Source organism: Stegostoma tigrinum, chromosome 12, assembly GCF_030684315.1.
Source record: "Stegostoma tigrinum isolate sSteTig4 chromosome 12, sSteTig4.hap1, whole genome shotgun sequence".
In the NCBI taxonomy this organism is placed as follows: domain Eukaryota; kingdom Metazoa; phylum Chordata; class Chondrichthyes; order Orectolobiformes; family Stegostomatidae; genus Stegostoma; species Stegostoma tigrinum.
The window spans coordinates 79,084,400-79,106,899 of NC_081365.1; the positions used below are offsets into that span (position 1 = coordinate 79,084,400).

Here is a 22,500-nt window from a genome sequence, read left to right on the forward strand (position 1 = left end):
GTGTGTGAAAGAGAGAGAGAAAGAAAGTGCGCACGAGTGTGTGTGTGTCTGAGACAGCGCGCGCGCGCAAGTGTGTGTGCGTGTACGTGTGTGAGACAGTGTGCGCGAATGTGTGTGTGAGAGAGACAGCGCACACGAGTGTGTGGGTGTGAGACAGCGCGCACGAGTGTGTGTGCGTATGTCAGACAGCGCGCACGAGCGTGTGTGTCTGTGTGTGTGTGAGAGAGAGACAGCGCACACGGGTGAGCGTGCGCGAGAGAGAGACAGCGCGCACGGGTGTGCGCGCGCGTGAGAGACAGCGCGCACGGGTGTGCGCGCGCGAGAGACAGCGCGCACGAGTGTGTGTGCGTATGTCAGACAGCGCGCACGAGCGTGTGTGTGTCTGTGTGTGTGTGAGAGAGAGACAGCGCACACAGGTGAGCGCGCGCGAGAGAGAGACAGCGCACACAGGTGAGCGCGCGCGAGAGAGAGACAGCGCGCACGGGTGTGCGCGCGCGAGAGAGAGACAGCGCGCACGGGTGTGCGCGCGCGTGAGAGACAGCGCGCACGGGTGTGCGCGCGCGTGAGAGACAGCGCGCACGGGTGTGCGCGCGCGTGAGAGACAGCGCGCACGAGTGTGCGCGCGCGTGAGAGACAGCGCGCACGGGTGTGCGCGCGCGTGAGAGACAGCGCGCACGGGTGTGCGCGCGCGTGAGAGACAGCGCGCACGGGTGTGCGCGCGCGTGAGAGACAGCGCGCACGGGTGTGCGCGCGCGTGAGAGACAGCGCGCACGGGTGTGCGCGCGCGTGAGAGACAGCGCGCACGGGTGTGCGCGCGCGTGAGAGACAGCGCGCACGGGTGTGCGCGCGCGTGAGAGACAGCGCGCACGGGTGTGCGCGCGCGTGAGAGACAGCGCGCACGGGTGTGCGCGCGCGTGAGAGACAGCGCGCACGAGTGTGTGTGCGTGACAGCGCGCACGAGTGTGTGTGTGACAGCGCGCACGAGTGTGTGTGTGAGAGACAGCGTGCACGAGTGTGTGTGTGTGAGAGAGAGTCAGCGCGCGCGAGTGTGTGTGCGTGACAGAGACTGTGCGCACACGTGTGTGTGTGAGAGAGAGACAGCGCGCACGAGTGTGTGTGTGAGCCAGCGCGCGCGAGTGTGTGTGAGACAGCATGCACGAGTGCGTGTCTGCATGTGTGTGTGAGAGAGAGAGAGAGAAAGTGCGCACGAGTGTGTGTGTGTGTGTCTGAGACAGCGCGCGCCCCCAAGTGTGTGTGCGTGTACGTGTGTGAGACAGTGTGCGCGAGTGTGTGTGTGAGAGAGACAGCGCACACGAGTGTGTGTGTGTGTGTGTGACAGCGTGCATGAGTGTGAGTGTGCGCGCGCCCGAGTGAGCGAGCGAGCAAGCGACAAGTATATGTGAATTTGTGAGTGTGCATGATGAGAATTCTAACAGGTCGACCTGCTTACGATGGTAGTGACTGCTGTGTTTAACAGGGAAACTGCAAAAATGGCGCAGTTAGAGTGTTGTTAGAGGGAAGCCCTGTTGTCAGCAAGTAGAAGGTCAAAGGGATTTCAACCCATCTGCAAACCTTCAAAACAGTCACCAACCCACGTGGTTAATTCTCCCATTTCTGGTCAAAATCTGGCAGGGATTTTGTTTTGTCAAACATGTGTAGAAGTAAATGTAAGTTAGAAAGTTTGACTCAGATTACAAGTAAGCCACGTTCACTATAATTTTGAATACCTTGGAGGTAGAGCATAGTGCCAGGTGAACCTTCATTACTTTTTTGTCAATAGCAGGTTTTCACATTTGAACAGAATAATACAACTTAGTATCAAGATCATAAAGGCAAATAAATCATATTACTCTCATTCAGAACAAGCAAACTGATTACTTGGTAACTCCAGTCCCTTCACTTTGGCCACCATTGATATGATGTCCCTCGAAGTGTGAGCAGTCTCAAACACGTGATGCATGCCTGGACTTATTGATGTTGGAGGTAATCGCTTTGACACAGGTGTTGTGCTTTGGAGCAGATGATTTATATATTTCACAAGCTCATCTTCACTGTCAACTGTGGATGTCAAAAAAGAAACAGTAGATGGCACAAGTCAAGACTCATTACTCAAGATTGTTTAACAGAAGACTGAGCAGCCAGATACTTGCAAATCGCCCTTTGTTGAGTTCACAAAAAGTCTCGCTCTCTCTGTGTCTCAGAAGACTCTTAACATCAAGCCTCTCCAAGAGACTCCTTTCCAGCAGTTAGACCCAAGGCCTGTTCCTGGGCTAACCTCCTGAAATACACAGCAGCAGCAGCATGACGGCTTAAAATAAAAACCTACTAAAAAAGGACCTCCATCCATCTTGTACTCATCAGGACACTTGCAAGAATGCCATTTTTCAAAAAGGGAACAACTACTTACACTGCACGAGAAAGGGTGCTGGCTGGATGGCTGTTCAACTTTGATTGGTTCGGGTGTTGCCGTGGACCATGAGCCCTGGAAATGCCGTTCCCCCGTGCTTTTATTTAGAAACTACCTGGACATGGTCTTTCTCAGAATACAACAGCAGCCCTTCTCTATTTACATCATCTGCCGGCTTTCATTATGTAACATAAACTGATGGGAGAGATTTCAACTCAGCACTGGCTGAAACTTTAAGATAAAGCAGCTTTTGGTTTATTTCGTCAGGCGAGTACAAAACACAAACTGTATACGATTTCTGAGAACCAATCAAGAGGGACTGTGACAACGAATTTCAAATCGTCACAGGGTGATGTACAGGAGCTACATATGTTAATTGTAGAGTCATACAGCACGGAAATAAACTCTCTGACTCAACTCGTCCGTGCCTGAACTACGCATTTCCCACTCGAATGCATTTGGCCCATATCCTTCTAAATCTTTCCTATCCATGTACCTGTCCAAATGTCTTTTAAAAGTATTGCAATTGTATTCACCTCCACCACTCCCTCTGGCAAATTATTCCACATGCACCACTCCCGTGTGAACAAGTTGCTCCTCACGTCCCTTTTATATATCTTTCCCCACTCACCTTAAACCTATGCCCTCTAGTTTTGGATTCCCTCGTGCTGGGAAAAGACCTTGACTATTCACCCTATCCATGACATTCATGATTTTATAAACCTCTATAAAGGTCACCCCTCAGCTCCAGGGAAAATAGTCCCAGTCTATCTAGCCTCTCCATATGACTCCCTCTCCCTCCAGAGTCAGCAACATACTTGTAAATCCTTTTTTGCACCCTTTCTAGTTTAATAACATCCTTGCTGTACAGTTGTGTTCTTATAGCAGGGCATGCAGAATTGTGTGCAATGATCCAAATGCGGCCTTACCAACGTCTTGTACAACTGTAACATGATGACCCAAATCCTAGACTCAATGCTCTGACCATTGAAGGCAAGCATGCCGAACATTGACCCTGGGCTGTAGGTGATCTCTCCTTTAGGGAGCAGGGACTGCCCAAGTGGACGCTGTCCCTCACCCTGCTAGAGGAATAGGGTCCACCCTGGGTCACCAAAGAGTTGCCAAAATGGCAAGGCCTCCACCTTCCCCAAAGTACAGAACTCCCGCACACAGGATGAGTCCTTGAAGTAGCCACTCAAGAGGCTCAAAATGGCTATCAGGCAGCAAGGCCTGGAGATGCTCTTTGGGCCTTAAATCCTTGGGCACAGGAGCGAACACTGCAATGAAGTTTTTCCACCACCATCCCGTTTGATTTAACACCTATACCTCCCCCCTCACCTTCAAGTGCAATTCTAAAATCTAAGCCGGCGCCTCCAAAAGGTGTCAATGGACCATGGGAATAACTTCTGAAAATCTCTCCACTCACATAAGCTAAAACTCACAACTGGTAAATTCAGAGATAATGGGAACTGCAGATGCTGGAGAATTCCAAGATAATAAAATGTGAGGCTGGATGAACACAGCAGGCCAAGCAGCATCTCAGGAGCACAAAAGCTGACGTTTCGGGCCTAGGCCCTTCATCAGACTGGTAAATTCATTTGTTTTTGTTTTTTAAAACGTATTAAAAACGAAAGTGATCTTTGACTTGATCTTTATCAATTGAGTCAATTATCTGAAAAGTGGCAAATGGAGTTTAATTTGAATAAATATCAGGTATTGCACTTTGGTAGAATAAACAAAGACAAGATGATACAATTAAAAGTATTGGCTTGGGCAGAGTTGCAGACAGAGAGACCGAGGGGTTCAGGCACATAATTCTTTGAAATTTGCATCATATCTAGGTAGGGTGGTTAAGAAGGCGTTTAGCACGTTTGCCTTCATTGCTCAGATCTTTAAGTATAGGAGTTGGGACGTCATGTTGAGGTTGTACATGACATTGAGAAGACCTCTTCTGGAATACTGTGTTCCGTTCTGGCTTCCCTGTTATAGGATGGGCATCATTAAGCTGGAGATTCTTCAGAGCAGATTTACCAGGATTTCGCCAGGAATGGAGGGTTTGAGCTGTAAGGAGAGGCTGGGATTTTTTTCACTGGAGTGCGGGAAGTGGAGAGGTGACATTACAGACGTTTATAAAATCATGAGGATTATGGATATGGTGAATAGCATATGTCATTTTCCTGGGGTGGGGGCATTCAAGGCTGGGGGTATATTTTTAAAGGTGAGAGGAGACATATAAAAAAGACATGGGGGCAATCATTTTACAGAGTGAGTGGGTCATGTGTGGAATGAACTTCTGGAGGGAGTGGCAGATGTGGGTACAGTTACAACATTTAAAAGACATTTAGATAAGTACATGCATAATAAATGGTTGGAGGGATATGGGCCAAGCACAGGCATGTGGGATTAGTTTAGTTTGGGATTGAGGTCAGTACAGACAGGTTGGACCAAAGGGTCTTTTTCCATGCTGTATGACTGAACTGCCTTTGTACTTGGAATTTCCAAAGAACGTGTGATAGGCCCGGTGCTTCTAACAGTTTGAGGGGGGTCAGGCCTGAAGTGTATCTGAAGCTATTTTCCTTACCATCGTTTCGATAGCACGAATCGTTCAAAGAGACAACCTCTTCCGTCTCGTGGCTCGGGCTGGCACTGTCTTCGCTGAAACAGTCGTCCAACAGAAGGCCATCAGGGCCTGGATCTAAGAAGCTCAGATGTGTGTAGCACGAGGTAATGAGGAATTCAGATAATCTGCCCGTTTTGATCCTGAAAGACGAAGCATCGCACTTACAGGTCACCACACTCCGGCACTCATGAAACAGTCAGGCAACAATCCAATGGTGACAGCCGAAATTAACAAGCAAGAAGATGGGGACACAAGAAGAGATCGGCATGAGGTGATGACGCTCATTTGAAGGGCACAGTGGGCTGAATGGCCTCATTCTATGCCATAACAGTTCTGCAACTTGCTCAGCATTAATTGAACAACCGGCCAACGCAGCAGAGAAATCCATACCTGGCCCCACCAAAGTATCCATCCTGGAGTTTCCGAAGGGTGCTGAGAATATTGGAGTCAATATCTGTCCCATCATCAGCTGCAACAGGAACAGGACATCTTTGTCAGCAACAAAATCTGCATGCATTCGCCAGACTTCCGGTCGAAAAAGGTCACCATCTGCACTTGCCCCCTCACCCCGCTCACAGGGCCAGTGTTTGGAGGTCGAGAACAGAGCAGTGGTTTCAGCGACCCTTTCTGGAACAACAGGGCTGTCTGAGGGACCGGTTGTGGGGAGTGGGGAAAGGGCTGGTGGGTGTTAATTTCCTGGTCAGGGGTCTGGAGTGAGAGACGGGGGGGGGGGGCAAGGGCCCTAGATCTGGTCCCTCAGTTGGGCTCTCTCTGGTCCATGGAGCCCTTTCGAAATCCTCATTGCTTAGGCAAACAGGGACATCAGGTGTCAATAGGTAATCGCAGCAATCAGAAGTTGGGTGGAGGGCACACAAGACTCTCGTGGTCCTCACTTGGCCCCTGACAGACAACAACCAACCATGGGACAGAGGAGGTGCCCCATCCCCAGAGGTTCTTCACCGGAGAGAGTGGCATCATTTCTGAGTTAGTAACTCAAATGACGTTGGGTTTCGCAGGAGGAGGGAGTGAGGAGAACGAAGAGGATCCTTACACAGCATGCTCTGAGTGATGGGGAAGGTTACAGTCGGTCGGCCCGTCATCTTCCAGCAGGAGAACAGGTACGCCAGGTCAGTCCGCAGCATCTCCACAATCATACGGCAGTCCAGCGCCAAGTAAAACTGGTGTTGGTCGATGAACTGTCCATGGTGGGGAGAAAGCACAGTGAAAACACAGCCTGCAGCACAAAGCCATGGCTTCACAAACATCTCGCAAACAAGCATTCTTCTCAATTTTCATTATGAAACAATTTTTGAGTGTACCATGGTGGGATTTGAACACGGATCCCCTGGGTCACTGGATACACATTCGAGTGATAATGGCACTCCTTCCTGAACATTAAATTATAAATTCCTGCCGAGGTGGTTTTGGAATTCTGCGCTTCTATCAGCTTTCATACATCAGTCCCCTTCCCCACGCCCAACCCCAAAAATGACATCCTTACCGCCTCTCCAGGGCCCTCCAATCCAACGAGCCCTCTCAGCCACTATCTACCATCCCCCGCATTATGGACCCACTCCACCTTAAATCTGATGTTTCCGAGACCCCCAACACTGTCCCACTCCCCCCCAATCCTACAATCCCTTTCAATGCTTGCACCCATTCTGTCCCCCCCATGCTTGTCGCTGCCATCACACCATCTTCTCCCAGCACCCCGAACATCAACCCCTCTCACTCCCATACCATACTGCCTATTCCATTCCTTTCACTGCACACTCCCTCCTACCCCATTCCATCCCAGTCAAGATGGTCTATAACCCCTTCCCCCTCCTCTTCCCCACCAAGCCCCGCCCCACCAACTCATGAAGGTGGTAGTTGGGGGAATGGTGGACTCAAACCCTTGACAGCAACACATTCACCCACCAATCAAACAGGTTCTGCAGGAATGGGAGAGACGAGGGAAAGAAAGGGCATCCACAGAAGAGCAACGTATTCAGAGATACCAGTGAGTAGTGCTCGCTGCTTCTTAAAGCGGTGTTACATACCCTAACACAAGAGGGCAGTATGATGGGGGGTTAAATAGCCATCTAGCTCCTGTCCTTCAGAAGAGGTCATTGCCTGTGGTATTCTGTTAATCTAGAGACCCAGGTAATGTTCTGGGGACCTGGGTTCGAATCCTGACATGGTAGATGATGGAATTTGAATTCAATTTAAAAAAATCTGTCATGCACTGTCTAATGATGACCATGAATCAATTGTCAGAAAAACCCATCAGGTTCACAAATGTCGTTTAGGGGAGGAAACGGCCATCCTTACCTGGTCTGCCCTACACGTGACTCCAGGCCCACAGCTAAGTGGCTGAGTCTTAATTGCATTTTGGGCAATTAGGGATGGGCAATAAATGGTGGCCTGGCCAGTGGCCCACTCATCACATGAATGAATAATAATAATAAAAATAAAATCCTCACCTGTGGAGTGAAGGCAAAGGTTTGATTTCTGATGACGTATAACTTGGAGGTGCCGAGGACCCCAATGTGTCTATATGGGCGCCCGCTGAGTTTGAGCTTCTTGTTGCAGCCTGGAATGATAAGGAGCGCTCACACATTGCAGACGGGTGGAACCTGCCTGGTGCCCAAAATCTACCAAACCTCACCCTGGGCTGATGGTCATTGGAGGTGCCAGGGTGTGCCTACTGCCTTGCACTGACTTAAAGCTGGCATCAAGTTGGGTCCCTCCACCTTACAGAACAGGTAATTGACTAAAATTCCCATAAAGAACAAAGAAAGTTACAGCACAGGAACAGGCCCTTCGGCCCTCCAGGCCTGTGCCGATTGAGATCCTCCGTCTAAACCTGTCATCTATTTTCTAAGGGTCTGTATCCCTTTGCTCCCTGCCCATCCATGTACCTGTCCAGATACATCTTAAAAGACCCACCACCCTCTGCGTAAAGAACTTTCCATGCATATCTCCCATAAACTTTCCTCCTCTCACTTTGAACTCATGACCCCTAGTAATTGAGTCCCCCACTCTGGGAAAAAGCTTCTTGCTATCCACCTTGTCTATACCCCTCATGACTTTGTAGATCTCAATCAGGTCCCCCCCTCAATCTCCGTCTTTCTAATAAAAATAATCCTAATTTACTCAACCTCTCTTCATTGCTAGAACCCTCCATTCCAAGCAACATCCTAGTGAACCTCCTCTGCACCCTCTCCAAAGCATCCACATCCTTTTGGTAACGTGGCGACCAGAACTGTACGCAGTGCTCTAAACGTGGCCGAACCAAAGTCTTATGCAACTGCAACATGACCCACCAACTCTTGTACTCAATACCCCATCCGACGAAGGAAAGCATGCCGTGTGCCTTCTTGACCGCTCTATGACCTACGTTGCCACCTTCAAGGAACAATGGACCTGAACATCCAGATCTCTCTGTACATCAATTTTCCCCAGCACTTTTCCCATTTACTGTATAGTTCGCTCTTGAATTAGCTCTTCCAAAATGCACCACCTCGCATTTGCCCAGATTGAACTCCATCCACCTACAGTCAGAGGACCAGCCCCTGGTGGAAGGGTGGTAGAATGAGGGGGTGAGATTGCTGTGAGGGGGTGGTGGGGAGGTGTGGAATGTGTTTCATTTTGGTGGGTCAAACTAGGGCAGGACTTACACAAATCAGCTGGACGGCCCTGGGGGTGTTATTGAATGGAGATCAAGGTCTATAGGTTAATAGCTCTTCGAAAGTGGAGACACAGTTATTCAGGGTGGTGAACATGGCTTTTGACATGTTTGCTTTCATCGGTGACAGCACAGAAGAGAGGAGTTAGGGCGGGAGATAGTAGGAACTGCAGATGCTGGAGAATCTGAGATAACAAGGTGTAGAGCTGGACGAACACAGCAGGCCAAGCAGCATCAGAGGAGCAGGAAAGCTGACGTTTTGGGGAGTTAGGGCGTTCTGTTGCAGCCATACAGGACATTGGTAAGGCTACATCTAGAGTGCAGTTCTGGTCGCCCTGCTATAGAAAGGATGGTATTAAACAAGAAAGAGTGCAGAAAAGATTTACTGAGATGCTTCCCGGGCTGGAAGGTTGGAGTTAGAAGGAGAGGCTGGACAGGCTGGGACTTCTTTCCCTGAAGCATAGGAGACTGAGGGGTGGCCTTATAGAGGTTTATAATATCATGAGGGGCATAGGTAAGGTGGCTATGCAAGAGCTTTTCCCCACTTAGGGGAGACTAAAACTAGAGGGCACAGGTTTAAGGTGAGGGCGAGCGATACAAAGAGGGCAGCTTTTTCACACAGACGGCGGACAGAGTCTGGAACAGGCTGCCAGAGATACAGGTGGAAATGAGTACAATTTAGTCATTAAGAGAAACATTTGGTCAGGTACATGGATGGGATAGGTATGGACGGATATGGACTAAATACGGGCAAACTAGTTTAATTGTGAAAACTGGGCAGAATGGACAAGTTGGGCTGAAGGGTCTGTTTCCAAGTTGTAAATCTCCATGACTCCGTAACAGCTGGGAGCAGTGGACATGGGGTAAGGGGGCATCCTGCCATTTTGAGACAATGAGGAAGGGGTAGGATCATGCAGGTTATTTCCCTCATGGGATAAACCCATACTGGGGGACACAGTTTAAGAATAAGAGGTCTTGCTTTTCACAGAGATGAGTAATAAAAAAAACTTCTCACAGGGTCATGAGTCTGGGGAATTCTCTTCTTCAGAGCACAATGGCAAAAGGGCTTAGCTAACTTTTGAGAAACAGGGAGTTAAGGGTTTTAGGATGTCAGGCATCAAAGTGGAGCTGAGATCATAGCCAGATCAATCATGATCTTAATGAACGGTAGAGCAGAATGGAAGGGCCAGATGGTCTAATTGTGCTTTTAAACTCTACTCTTATGATCCCAGCTCATGGTAATAGTGAACAGGCCAGATCCCAAAGTCAAACCTGGCTAGATAGACCACGAGTTTTTTTTTGCAACAGGTTAGTCATTCAGTCACTGAATACATTAGCACGAGGGTGTCAATGCACTTCTAACAACAGAACACAACTTTATTACATAAAAGAAAAAACTCTACATCTATTTATGACAAACTTGGAAAGATCTTCTAATAAGCAACAAGTAGATAGATTCAGGCCTTTATTCCCCCAGCTCGAATCCTTACAGACAGACAGTCAATTGCAGTAAAGTTTCACTCCAGTTGTCCCCTGTTTAATTGCACGTTAAATTGACAAGGTCACAAGCGTTTCCTTTTGGTGACTTGCTGTGCAATCACCAGCTGTGATTCTCTCTGTCTCTCACACACAGACACAGGCTAACTTACTGTCTTTTCTTCAATGGACTCTAAAAAGGTTCATGCTTTACCCCATCCTGTCCATTTGGAAGAGTTTAAGATCCCTTTTCGGCTTTGATGGCCTAGAGACTGCTGTAACTTAATGATTATTTTCTTCTGAAATGAACTTGCTCCAGCCTCCAATTTCTCTTTCTGAAGGTTCTGAAAGTTCAACTTGGTGAACACTTGCACAGCTATCTCACAGGTAGCTGATCTAGTCATTTAAACTTTGTTCCCAACTGGAGATTAGCACATAAAATTAAAGCCTGTGGGATTCAGGTGGTGTGCTGAGATGGATAGAGAACTGCCTGGCAGTGAGGTAACAAAAGAATAGGAACAAACAAGTCATTTTCTCAGTGACTGGCTACTGCAGGGATCAGAGCTTAAACCCTGGCTGTTCATGATAGTATGTTAATAGTTTAGGTAACCAAAGGAGATGTCCCCAAGTTTGCAGATGACAAAGTTTGGCGGGAAGGCAAACTGTAAAAGGTGGATGTAGAAACGCTTCAGTCTGATTTGGACAAGTTGAGCGAGTGGTAAATGCACAGCAGATGTGGTTTCATGCAAATAAATGTGAGGTTATTCACTTTAGCAGTAAAAGCAGGAAGCTGAACATTATTTGAATAGCTATAAATTGGGAAAGGAGACCTTGGTATCCTTGTGCACAGTTTGCTAAAAGTAAGCGCATGGGTGCAGGAGGCAGTGAAGCAGGTAAACGGGATGTTGGCCTTCATGGTGAGACCATTCGAGTACAGGAGTACTGATGTCTTGCTATAATTGCACAGGGCCTGGTGAGATAACCCCTGGAGTACTGTGTGCAGTTTGGGTCTCCTTACCTGAGGAAGGATGTTCTGGTGATGGAGGGGTGCAGTGAAGGTTTACCAGGCTGATTCCAGCAGAGCAGATCTGATGTATGAGGGAGACTGGATCGGTTAGGATTATTTTCACTGGAGTTTAAAAGAATGACAGGGGGTATCTCTTATAAGTTCCTAACAGGACTAGACTGGGTAAGCACAGGAAGGATAATCCCGATGACCAGTGCATCCAGAACCAGGAATCATAGTTTAAAGGACACAGTTTCATTTAGCTAAAGGTGTTAATATTTTAGTTACTGGAGTTTAACATAGATAAACGTGAGGTGCTGCATTTTGGAAAGGCAAATCAGGGCAGGACTTATACACTTAATGGTAAGGCCCTGGGGAGTGATGCTGAACCAGGAGACCGTGGGGTGCAGGTTCATAGTTCCTTGAAAGTGGAATTGCAGGTAGACAGGGCGGTGAAGGAAGTGTTTGGTGCAGTTGCCTTTATTGGTCAGTGCATTGAGTGTAGGAGTTGGGAGGGTCACGTTGCAGCTGGACAGGGCATAGGTTAGGCCACTTCAGCAATAATGCATTCATTTCTGGTCTCCCTGCTATGGGATGTTGTGAAACTCAAAAGGGCTCAGAAAAGATTTACAAGAATGTTGTCAGGGTTGGAGGGTTTGGGCTGTGGGGGAGAGGCTGAATCAGCTGAGGCTTTTTTTTGGAGTATTGGAGGCTGAAGGGTGACCTTATAGAGGTTTATAAAATCATGAGGGACATGGACGAGGTGAATAGCCATGGTTTTTCCCAGGCTGGGAGGAGTCCAAAACTAGTGGGCACAGGTTTAAGGTGAGAAGGAAAAGATTTCAAAGGGACCTTACGGCCAACTTTTTCACACAGAGGGTGGTGTGTGTATGGAATGAGCTGCCAGAGGAAGTGGTGGAGGCTGGTACAGTTACAGCATTTAAAAGGCGCCTGGATGGGTATATACATATGAAGGGTTTATAGGGATATGGGCCAAATGCTGACAAATAGGACTAGATTAATTTAGGATATCCAGTCAGCATGGTCAACTCAGTCTGAAGGGTCTGTTTCTGAGCAGTACAACTCTACACGGGTAAGGCCATTAGGATGGAGATGTGGAGAAATGTGGAGATGTGGTGAGCCTGTAGAATTCCCTACCTCAGCAAACAGTTGAGGCCAACATATTGAATGTTTACAAGAAGGTGTTAGATATAGTTCTTAAGACTAGAGATCAAAGCATTTGCAGGGGACAGCAGGAACAGCAGAGTGAAACGGAAGTTGCTGGAAAAGCTCAGCAGGTCTGGCAGCTTCTGTGAAGAAAAATCAGAGTTAACGTCTTAGGTCCGGTGACCCTTCCTAGGCTCTCAACTGGTCCTACTGAATGGCAGAGCAGGCTCGAATGGTTGAATGGCCCACACTTGTTCCTACTCCCTACATTGCCTCGTCTTGGGGATGCGGTTTTGACCCAAAACAAAATAAAATTACTGACTGATCCTTGATAAGAAACACATTTTTTAAAAAAATGCCATTTTCCTCAACTTTAAAACCAAAGTCCCGAAGTAGTTAATAAATTACAAACATTATATAAATAGGTATTGAACAGGTCTGACCAGCACACAACGATTGTACTAGTGGGAACAAGAGGAGATTCATGAAGCCCTTACCAAGTTTTGCATAGAGGTGACTAAGTATTCTTCCAGGCTGCACTCTGATAGGCAAAACATCAGAAACACCTTCTACGTAGAAGTTATGTTTTGTCAATATGTTCTTTATTTTTTCGGTTTCTGCCAGTATAGACACTATACAACAAGAGAAAGAAACAACAGGAATGTAAACACTGTTTCATTATCAGTGTAACTGTTTCCACAACGGGAGCACGTTTATTGATCTTTACATAGGTCTCTAAGTGATGGCTAAAAATGAAAACATGAAGTGTTCGACCGGTTTGGATGAAGTTGTTAGCATCACCGCATGACCAACAGCAGTATAATTATTTCCCAATATGCGGAATACAAAGCTGACCGTTTTCTCAATTAATGTTTCAGAAAAAGAGAAAGAGATAACTTGCTTTGATTTACTGCCAGTCCTGACCACAGGACTCTCCAAGGTGCTCCACAGCTGACAAAGTGGTCACCGCCAGAGTGTGGAGAGCGATTTTCACACAGCAAACCCCATAAAATGGTGTTCTTTGATCAGGATTTTGGCCAAACTGTCTTTGGTTCTGCTTGAGAATCCTCCTGTAAGGCAGTTCGGGTCATTTTACCATCAGGTGTCCTAGATAAATGCAAATTGTTGTTGCATTGAAAAGATCACGGGTGACACTAATCTCTTGTTAAAGGATCTGGTGAACTTTGCTTCCAACAACCATTGACCTAAAAACAGAAACCTGCTGGTGAAACTCAGCAGGTCTGGCAGCATCTATGGTAAGAAAGCAGAGTTGACGTTTTGAGTCTGGTGACTCTTCACCAGAATCTGCTAGTTCACCTCATCTGGTACCAGACTGAGTTTTAAGTTTTTAAGATTTCCAGAGTGCTGCCTGGTTATGTGATTCCACAGGGTTGCTCTGGGGAGCACAGGAATTCTCTCTGACTACTTTCTATGTCTCATAGTAACAACGGAATTATAGAATCCCTACAGTGTGGAAGCAGGCCATTTGGCCCATCAAATCAGAGCATCCCACTGAGAACCAGCCCAACCCTGTAAACCTGCATTCCCCATAGCTGACACACCTAGCACGTAATCCAGAGACATTAGGAGCAATTTAGCACGGCCAATCCACCTAGACTGCACAACTTTGGACTATGGGAGGAAACCGGAGCACCCGGAAGAAACTCAGGCAGACACAGGGAGAATGTGCAAACTCCACACAGACAGTCGCCTCAGGGTGGAATCAAAGCCAGATCCCTGTGAGGCAGCAGTGGTAACCATTGAGCCACCGTGCTCTCAGTTCCTGTTCAGCGCACAGTGCATTGAACCTTGAGAGGTTTCTCTTTGGGGATCTTTAGGGTGCTAAAAAGTCCGAGTTATTATTGTAGCCGTGAGAAAAAACGGTGTTATTAAAACCATTCTTGCAAGAGAAAGTGAGCTACTTCTTTCAAATAATGTCCACACGCTAACAGGCATATGAATTCTGTTTGAGCTCATAGTCTGAGCCATTAACAGCAGTGAAGTTGAGAGACGGGAAAGTACCGATTAGTGAGAGAGTCGAAATAATTAACTGACCTTGTACCACAACATCAGGCCTGCTAATGGTGGACATTCGTCGGCTCAAAGGATCAATCTCCCCAGGAGCGAGAAATCCCTGCAAAACAAAGCAAGGCTCCAGTCAGTGGCAAAGCTGGTGGTGGGGTTGGGGGTGGAAAACAAAAAAGCAGGAGTAGGCCATTCAGACCGACTCTGCCATTTAACACCCAACTCCACTTTCCTGTCCGCCCCTGTATTTACCACCCTACTCCCAATAATCCTAGGCTCCTCTGTCGATCAAAAACCTAACTCAGCCTTAAATAAATGTAAAGACCTTCTGGGGCAGACAGTTTCACACCCTTAACAACTCTCTCAGGCAGTAACCTTCTCCTTGTCCTGGTCTAAATGGGTGATCACACCCAGTTCTGGTCTCTACCCACGAAGGGGAAAGCATCCTCTCAGCATCCACCCTCTCCCACCCCGTCAGGATTATATCAGCTTTCAATAAGATCACCCCAAAGAAAGTAGGCCTAACCTCTTCAGCCTTTCTTCATTAGATAACTTGTTGCTGGGATCAAAGGTTAAGAGCATCTTTTTCTCAAATAAGGGGATCAACACTGTACAGCTACAGTGAAGCATCCTTGACCATGTCGTGATGATGCTGTCACCTTAAGAGGTGATTTTGTCCTGGCTTTTTTTTTGTTTCAAGAGTGGTTGTGAGACAGAGGTGGAGAACTAGCTACTGAAGGGGACTTGAACAAACAGCATGTGAGGCCTTCGGCTGGTTTTAACGGCCTGAATGAGTGCGGCCAGATCACACAGGTCCAGATGTCTGGGTTTTGGTCTTTTCGGTAACATCAGAAGCCTTTGGGGTTTCTGTAAGAGTTGGAAGCTGCTGTGAATGTCTCCTGTCTGCTACTTTCCCTGATTTTTCTCTTGATATTTTCTCTTCCTGGACTGGAGAACTGCATGTAAGAATCTGCGTCTGAATTTGCCTTTTTGCCAAGGGCTGTGTTTATGGGATACTACTATATTGGAACAGTTAATTTGTAATAGTTCCTGTGTCTGTTATTTGGTTAAGTTTTCCAATAATTAAGGTTATTCTAAATTCCTCTTTCTTTTGTTTGTACTTTAATTATAATGTTTAAAAATAAATTGTGTTCTGCTTAACATCCAGTAGTTTGACCAGTCGCATTGCATCTGAAACAGAGCACTTCACACCTACCTTTAAAAATAAGAAAAAGTTAGGGTCTAGGCTACTTTCTTAAAATATTCTGAAGGGTCTGGTCTGGTCCTTAACAATATACTCCATTCCTTTTGCAATAAACAACATTTCCCCTTGCCTTTCTGATGACTTGAAGGTATCGGAATCCTACCAGTGTCAGTGTCACTTACAAAGTGAGCAAACTCACCGCCTCAACGGTACACAGCCAAGCCTGCCAGTAAAAAAGCCTACAGCTCCCAAAGGCGAGATTTGCTGGAAAACAAGCAACGATCCATTCAAAAACAACTTCACAACCCTTTCAAAATTCCCTATAGAAATCTTCTTTTAACTGCCAAGCACCACAGATTAATGCCTCCCACAGAAAGCGGCTAATATTGAATCACCAAACAGTCACTGAAAGGACGACACAATCCACTGAGTGCTCCTCATGGAGCTCCGTCTTTATGCCAGGGGATTCAACTGAACTAATCCTCACACAGGATTGCATTGTTACACTTCAGTAAAGTGTTATGGACCAGACCAGAGACCCTCAAATTATTTCAAGAAGGCAGTCTAAACCCCAACTTTTATGCATTTTAAAGACAAATGTGCAGTGCTGTGTTAAGGTCTGGCAGATAGAATGCAATGTGGGGAAAGTACGAAATTGCCCATTTTGGCAAGAAAGAAGCCTATTATCTGAATGGTGAGAGGTTAGATAGCTCTGAGTTACAGAGGGATCTGGGTGTCTTAGTCCACGAACCCCAAAGAGTAGTGTACAGGTACAGCAGATAATCAGGAGAAACAGATAGAATGTGATGGTTTATTGTGAGGAGAATTGAATTGAAGAGTGGGGAGGTTCTGCTTCAGCTATACCGGACATTGACGAGACTGTATCTGGAGTACAGTGAACAGTACTGGTCACCGTACTGACAGAAAGATGTGAATGTGCTGGGAACAGTTCAGAGAGGGTTTACTGGATTGATACCTGGGGTGAGTGGGTTACTATTTGAGGAAAGGTTAGACAGGCTGGGCCTGTATCCTCTAGGGTTTAGGAGAGTCAGAGGTGATTTAATTAAAACATCTAAGATCCTGACAGGACTTGACTGATGTTGAATGGATGTTTGGTCTCGTTAGAGAATCTAGAACTAGGCATCATAGTTTAAAATTAAGGCAGCGCCCTTTACAAACAGAGATAAGAAAACATTGTTTCCTCTAAGAGAGTTGACGGAATTCAGAAATTCCTTTTTCAAAAATTTGAAAACTGGATGCAGAATTTTTCAATATTTTTAAAGGTAGAGGTAGATAGATACATATTAGATGACCAAGGGGCGAAAGATCATCTAAGGTATGCAGGAACGTAGAGCTGAGGTTAAAACCAGATCAGCCATGATCTTACTGAATGGCAGAACAGGCTTAAAGGACTGAGTGGCCCCATCTTGTTTGTATGCTCCCAACATGCAGTGCCCAGAACTGTACCCAATGTTGTGCCTAAGACCTGAGTCTACTTGTACAAGCACAGGCAGGTCTGAAGGAGATTAACTTGCCTGACCTTTGGGCCACAGCGATGCTATCTTCGTTTGCAAAGGGATCAACAAATATTTAGCAGCTGATCTGGTCAGCCTGGCTGGGTGTGGGCACAACTATGTCAAATATGACAGCTTTTTAAACAGCAAATGCATTAAAAAGATAAAGAAAGCAGGATGGGTGGTGAGTGAAAGGCCATGGGTCCATGTCTACTCATGTAACTAAAACTAAAAAAAATGTTCTTGCAAATAAAAAGGGCAAGAAGAAAAGTATAAATGTGATTAGATGATGCCTAGGGTAGAGACGAAATATCAAGTGATGAGCGTCTGGAGGTATTTTCTGATATTACTGCAACCTCAATATCGTGATTGGACTCTGCTAGAAGGTTGGAGCTTGTCTCCAGCTGACAGTATGCTACACTGTAGCCTTCTCATCATGTAAATGTAGTTAATAAACATTGTTTGAAAGGAATCTAGCAATCCAGCCTCAGCTCGTTCAAACAATAGGAGGATCCAATGTTTAAACAGGTACCTCAGCCAGTAGAGTCCCGAGGATATATAGTGACTGTCCCCACAAGTGAGGCAATTTTCCCTTTGCAACCCTGTCCACAGTGTGTGGGTTTTCATTTTCTTCATCCACCTGGAAAGAACCAACAGCAGGTTTATATTAGATTGGAACCACTGCTCAAGGTGGGAGCTCTTAGAACACAAATGTAACTCAAATCTTTCCAAGAAGCCAAGTCGAAAACTGTCCATTCTTGTCAAATCACTACACCACAGTAGGAATTTTATGAAAATATTTGCATTTTACTGTGAAAATGGTGTAAATGTTACTGGCTTCGAAATCCAGAGGTTGAGGTTAATGGGGTGGTGACTCAGGTTTAAATCCCACCGCTGCTTCTGGTAATATTTAAATTCAATGAATAAATCTGGAATCAAAATCTAGTCTCAGTGATGGTGACCACAAAATGATTATGAATTGTCATAAAAGACTACTGTGTCCAGTTCTGGATGCCCTGTTATATGAAGGATATTATTAAATTAGAGACAGTTTGGAAGGGAATTACAAGGATGTTGCCAAGAATGGTGGGTTTGGGTTATGGGGAAGAGGCTGAATATGCGGGGATATTTTTCACTGGAGCATAGTAGAGTGAGGGTTGACCTCATAGAGGTATATAGAACATAGAACAATACAGCGCAGAACAGGCCCTTCGGCCCTCGATGTTGCACCGACCTGTGAACTAATATAAGCCTCTCCCCTTACACTATCCCGTCATCATCCATATGCTTCTCGAAGGACTGTTTAAATGCCCCTAATAGAATCATGAGGGGCACAGATGAGGTGAATGGTAGATGTCTTTACCCTAGGGTTAGGGATTTCAAGACTACAGGGCATATTTTTAAGGTCAGAGGAGATCAAAAAAAAAGACAAGGGGGCAATTTTTTTTTAAAACACACAGAGTGGTTCATGTGTAGAATGAATTTCCAAATGAAGCCATAGTACAGCACAGAAACAGGCCTTTTGGTCCAATGTGACCATGCCAACCAGATATCCTAAATTAATCTAGTTCCATTTGCCAGCTTTTTGGCCCATATCCCTCCAAAACTTTCCTATTCATGTACCCATCCAGATGCCTTTTAAAATGTTACAATGTGGAAGCGCCGCTGTTAGACTGGGGTGGACAAAGTCAGAAGTCACACGACACCAGGTTACAGACCAACCGATTTATTTGGAATCACACAAGCCTTCAGAGTGCAGCCCCTTCGTCAGGTGCAGTGAGAGGGGAGAGCACACAGACACACAGTTATAGGCAGTGATCAAGGGCAGAGAGATCAAAAGATCATGCAACTGGTGTGAGCGAAGTGTGGAGATAATAAGTCTCTGCCAGTGACCAAGAGTGTTAGATGGTGAGTGAAGTGTCAACAGCTGAATAGCCAGTGAAGGGATGATCTATAATCCAATTAAATGAGGCAGAGAGATAGTTACAAAAAAATTAAAAATAAGGTGGTGCTGGGGGCAAACTAAATGACTGGAATAACATGATAGCTATAGGAGTTGCATGCCGAGGGTCTAGCCAAAGTAACAAGTAATCCAAAACTGTACAAACTGATTAAGGTAGAGAGGTCATCACAATTTATCATGGAGATGTCATCAACACAGGACAGTAAGGAAGACTTTACAGAATCAGAACAGTGTGGTGGGGTCACATGTAGCATGACATGATCTCTCTGACTATAAACTTTGTGTCCGTGTACTCGTCTCTCTCACTGCACCTGAAGAAATAAACCTGTTGAACTACAACCTGGTGTTGTGTGACTTCGGTCTTTTAACTGTTGCAACTGTACGAGCTCAACCACATCCTCTGGCAGCTTTTTCCATACATGCACCACCCTCTGTGCGAAAAAGTTTCCCCTTAGACCCCTGTTAAAATCTTTCCCCTCTGACTTAAATCTATGCCCTCTAGTTTTGGACTCCCCTAGCCAGAGGAAAAGACCTCCGCTATTTGCTCTATCCATGCCCCTCAAGCCTCCAATGTTCCAGGGAATACAGCCCAAGCCTGTTCAGCCTCTCCCTGTGGCTCAACAGCCCCCATAGCAGGGAGGCTAAAACTGAATGCAGTCGTGGTAACCAATGCCCTGTACACCTGCAACATGATCTTCCAACTCCTATACTCAAATGTATTGACCAATAAAGGCAAGCATACCAAACACCTTATTCACTATCCTGTCTACGTGGATCTCCACTTTCAAGGAACTATGAACCTGCACCCCAAGGTCTCTTTGTTCAGCAACACTCTCCAGGACCTCAGGAAGTGGTGGAAGTGGGTACAGTTACAACGTTTAAAAGACATTTAGATACATACATGAATAAGAAATGTTTGGAAGGATGTGGGACTGGCTTGGGGAGGTGGGACTAGTTTAGTTTGGGATTATGGTTGACATGGCCTGGTTGGACTCCAGGGTCTGTTTCCACGCTGTATGTATCTATCTCATTCCCTGAAGTACCTTTTAGAGAAAGGAATCCGCTGTCCTTACCAGGCCTGCAGTCTGCACGATATATCTGGCCTTGACTGGCCTTTATCAGTCATGGCATGGGTTCTAAGGGCCAGGAGGTGATGTTGGAGCTGCACAGAACTTTGGTTGGACCATAGCTGGCGTACTGTGTGCAGTTCTGGTTGCCACACTATAAGGAGGATGTGAGTCCACTGGGGCGGATGCAGAGGATATTCACCAGGATGTTGCCTGGAATGGACCTGAGGCTAGATAAGCTCAGGCTGTTTGCTTAGGAGCAGAGAAGGCAGAGGCGGGGGAACCTAGTAGAGATGGATAAGGTTACGAGAAGCATGGTCAGGGTGCATAGAGAGCAGCTGTTCCCTGCAGCTAAAGGGTCAGTAGCAAGGGGGCAAAATTTTAAGGTGAAAGTCAGGAGGTTGAAGAGGGGATTTGAATAAACTTCTTTTCACACACAGAGTATGGTTGGGGTCTGGAATGCACTGCCTGGGGAATTACTGAGGCGGGAACCTCACAACCTTTAAAAAAAGGCCCTAGGATGAGCACTTGAAGCGTCATAAATTACATTGCAGGCTACGGGCCTCGTGTAGGCAAGTTGGCTTTGTCAGGACAGTCTCAATGGGCCGAAGGGCCTATTCAGTACTGTATGGTTGTGTGCGACTCCAGACCTACAGCGATGAAGATGGCTCTTAGCTGCCTTCTGAAATGGTTGAATGAGCCACTGATTTCAAAGGGCAATTCGAAGTGGGCAACAAATGCTGGTCTTGCCAACGAACCCCATGTCTAATGTACGAATTTTTTAATAAATCCACGTGCAAGAGCGCTGCTAAATCACCATGAAGTATTGAGCCTGAACCCCTGGCTGCTCACTGGTGACAAATAGGAGTGAAATCCACTGCACGTTCTGTTATTCTGTGGGACAGGCAGGGGTCAAATGTACAAATTAGCTCAAAATACTCCCATGCAAACCACAGTCAGAGTCAAGAAAGCAAAGAGCTTTTGTAATGGAAGAAAAGTATTCAGTAAAATCAACTAAATTAACATCCTTAAAACCTTTATTCAAAATACACAATTAGGACTCACTTAGAACATAGAACAGTACAGCACAGTACAGGCCATTCGGCCCATGATGTCATGCTGACCTATTAGCCTACTAAGATCAAGCTACTCTGCACACCCTACATTTTACTATCCTTCATGTGCCTATCCAAGAGTCGCTTAGAAGTCTCTGAAGTATTTGACTCCACTACCACTCCAGCAGCGCATTCCACACACCCACTGCTCTTGTGAATGCTTCAGGTTGTACAATGTTCAACATCTGCTCAATAAAAAGAGCATGTGATTATAGCTAAGGATAATTTGTCATGAACTGTTTACAATGTCATACCTTTTCTGAAGGAACAGCATAAAGTTCTGGAATGAGGCGTACGCCATTCTGCCCTCTCATAAGAACCTCTTCCAGGGCCTCCCTATATTCTTCAATCTGTAACAAGAGACAGCAAAGAAACAGAGAGCTTGGATCTCTATACAGTCAGCCAACACCTGTGAGGTTCCCTCCAAGCTACTCCCCATCCCGACTTGGAAATATAATTGCCGTTTCTTCAGTGTCACTGGGTCAAAATGCTGGAATTCCCTCCCAATGGCATTGCGGGTCAACCTACAGCACAAGGAAGCCGACTAAGACAGAGACTGGGCCCAGTCTCAGAATCAAGGGATGCTTTTTAAGCAAGAGCATTTTTGTCTCCTCAGCAACAGTGGTCCCTCTAGACCACACGCTTCTCCATGAACACACACACGCACGCGCGCACACGTGCGGACACACAGGCACGCAAACACACCATTCGCTGTGCCGATGTTGTTCCCAGCACCAACTTACGGTTTCTGAAAGCTGCTGCTCACATCGGAGACTCCCCCTAGGGGAGGCACCAGAGGGAACTCAGCTCAGAGAGAGTGATCAACATGAAACTAGAGCAGGAACAGGCCATTCAGCCCACTGAGCCTGTTCCATCCTTCCACACGATCACAGCCCATTCGCTATTTCAAAGCCGTATTACCACTTTCTAAAATTTAAAAGCGTATCCATCTCTTTCTCGAATATTTTCACTGACTTGGTTTCCACTGCTTTCTGTGGTAAGAGAACTCCACAGGTTCACTAACTCCTGAGAGAATAAATCTTTCCTCATCTCAGTCTTAAATGGTCTACTCAGTATCCTGAGACTGCATTGTTTTGTTCAAAACTCCCAACTAAGGGAAACATCCTCCTTGCCAGCCCTTACAAATTGCAATCAGATCATCTCTCATCCTTCTACACTCTAGTGAATACATACCTATTATAATAAGGATAATAAGTCAAACCTATTTTTCTCTTCGCATGGCAGTCCTGTCATCCCCGGTAGCAG

At 46.3% G+C, this 22,500-nt stretch overlaps 1 protein-coding gene across 2 annotated transcripts in view; it reads right to left on the reverse strand.

The window, feature by feature from the left end:
* Positions 1 to 22,500, reverse strand: part of LOC125457171 (phosphorylase b kinase regulatory subunit alpha, liver isoform-like) — a 109,674-nt gene that overhangs the window by 50,685 nt on the left and 36,489 nt on the right. For both annotated transcript variants that reach the window (XM_059650494.1, XM_048541025.2), the window contains exons 11-19: positions 21,489 to 21,584; positions 17,622 to 17,729; positions 14,402 to 14,480; positions 12,844 to 12,978; positions 7,493 to 7,602; positions 6,079 to 6,223; positions 5,418 to 5,496; positions 4,989 to 5,167; positions 1,879 to 2,058 (exon numbers count right to left, since the gene is read on the reverse strand). In XM_059650494.1, the coding sequence (XP_059506477.1) occupies positions 1,879 to 2,058; positions 4,989 to 5,167; positions 5,418 to 5,496; positions 6,079 to 6,223; positions 7,493 to 7,602; positions 12,844 to 12,978; positions 14,402 to 14,480; positions 17,622 to 17,729; positions 21,489 to 21,584 (1,111 nt within the window). The remainder of the gene's footprint in view (positions 1 to 1,878; positions 2,059 to 4,988; positions 5,168 to 5,417; positions 5,497 to 6,078; positions 6,224 to 7,492; positions 7,603 to 12,843; positions 12,979 to 14,401; positions 14,481 to 17,621; positions 17,730 to 21,488; positions 21,585 to 22,500) is intronic.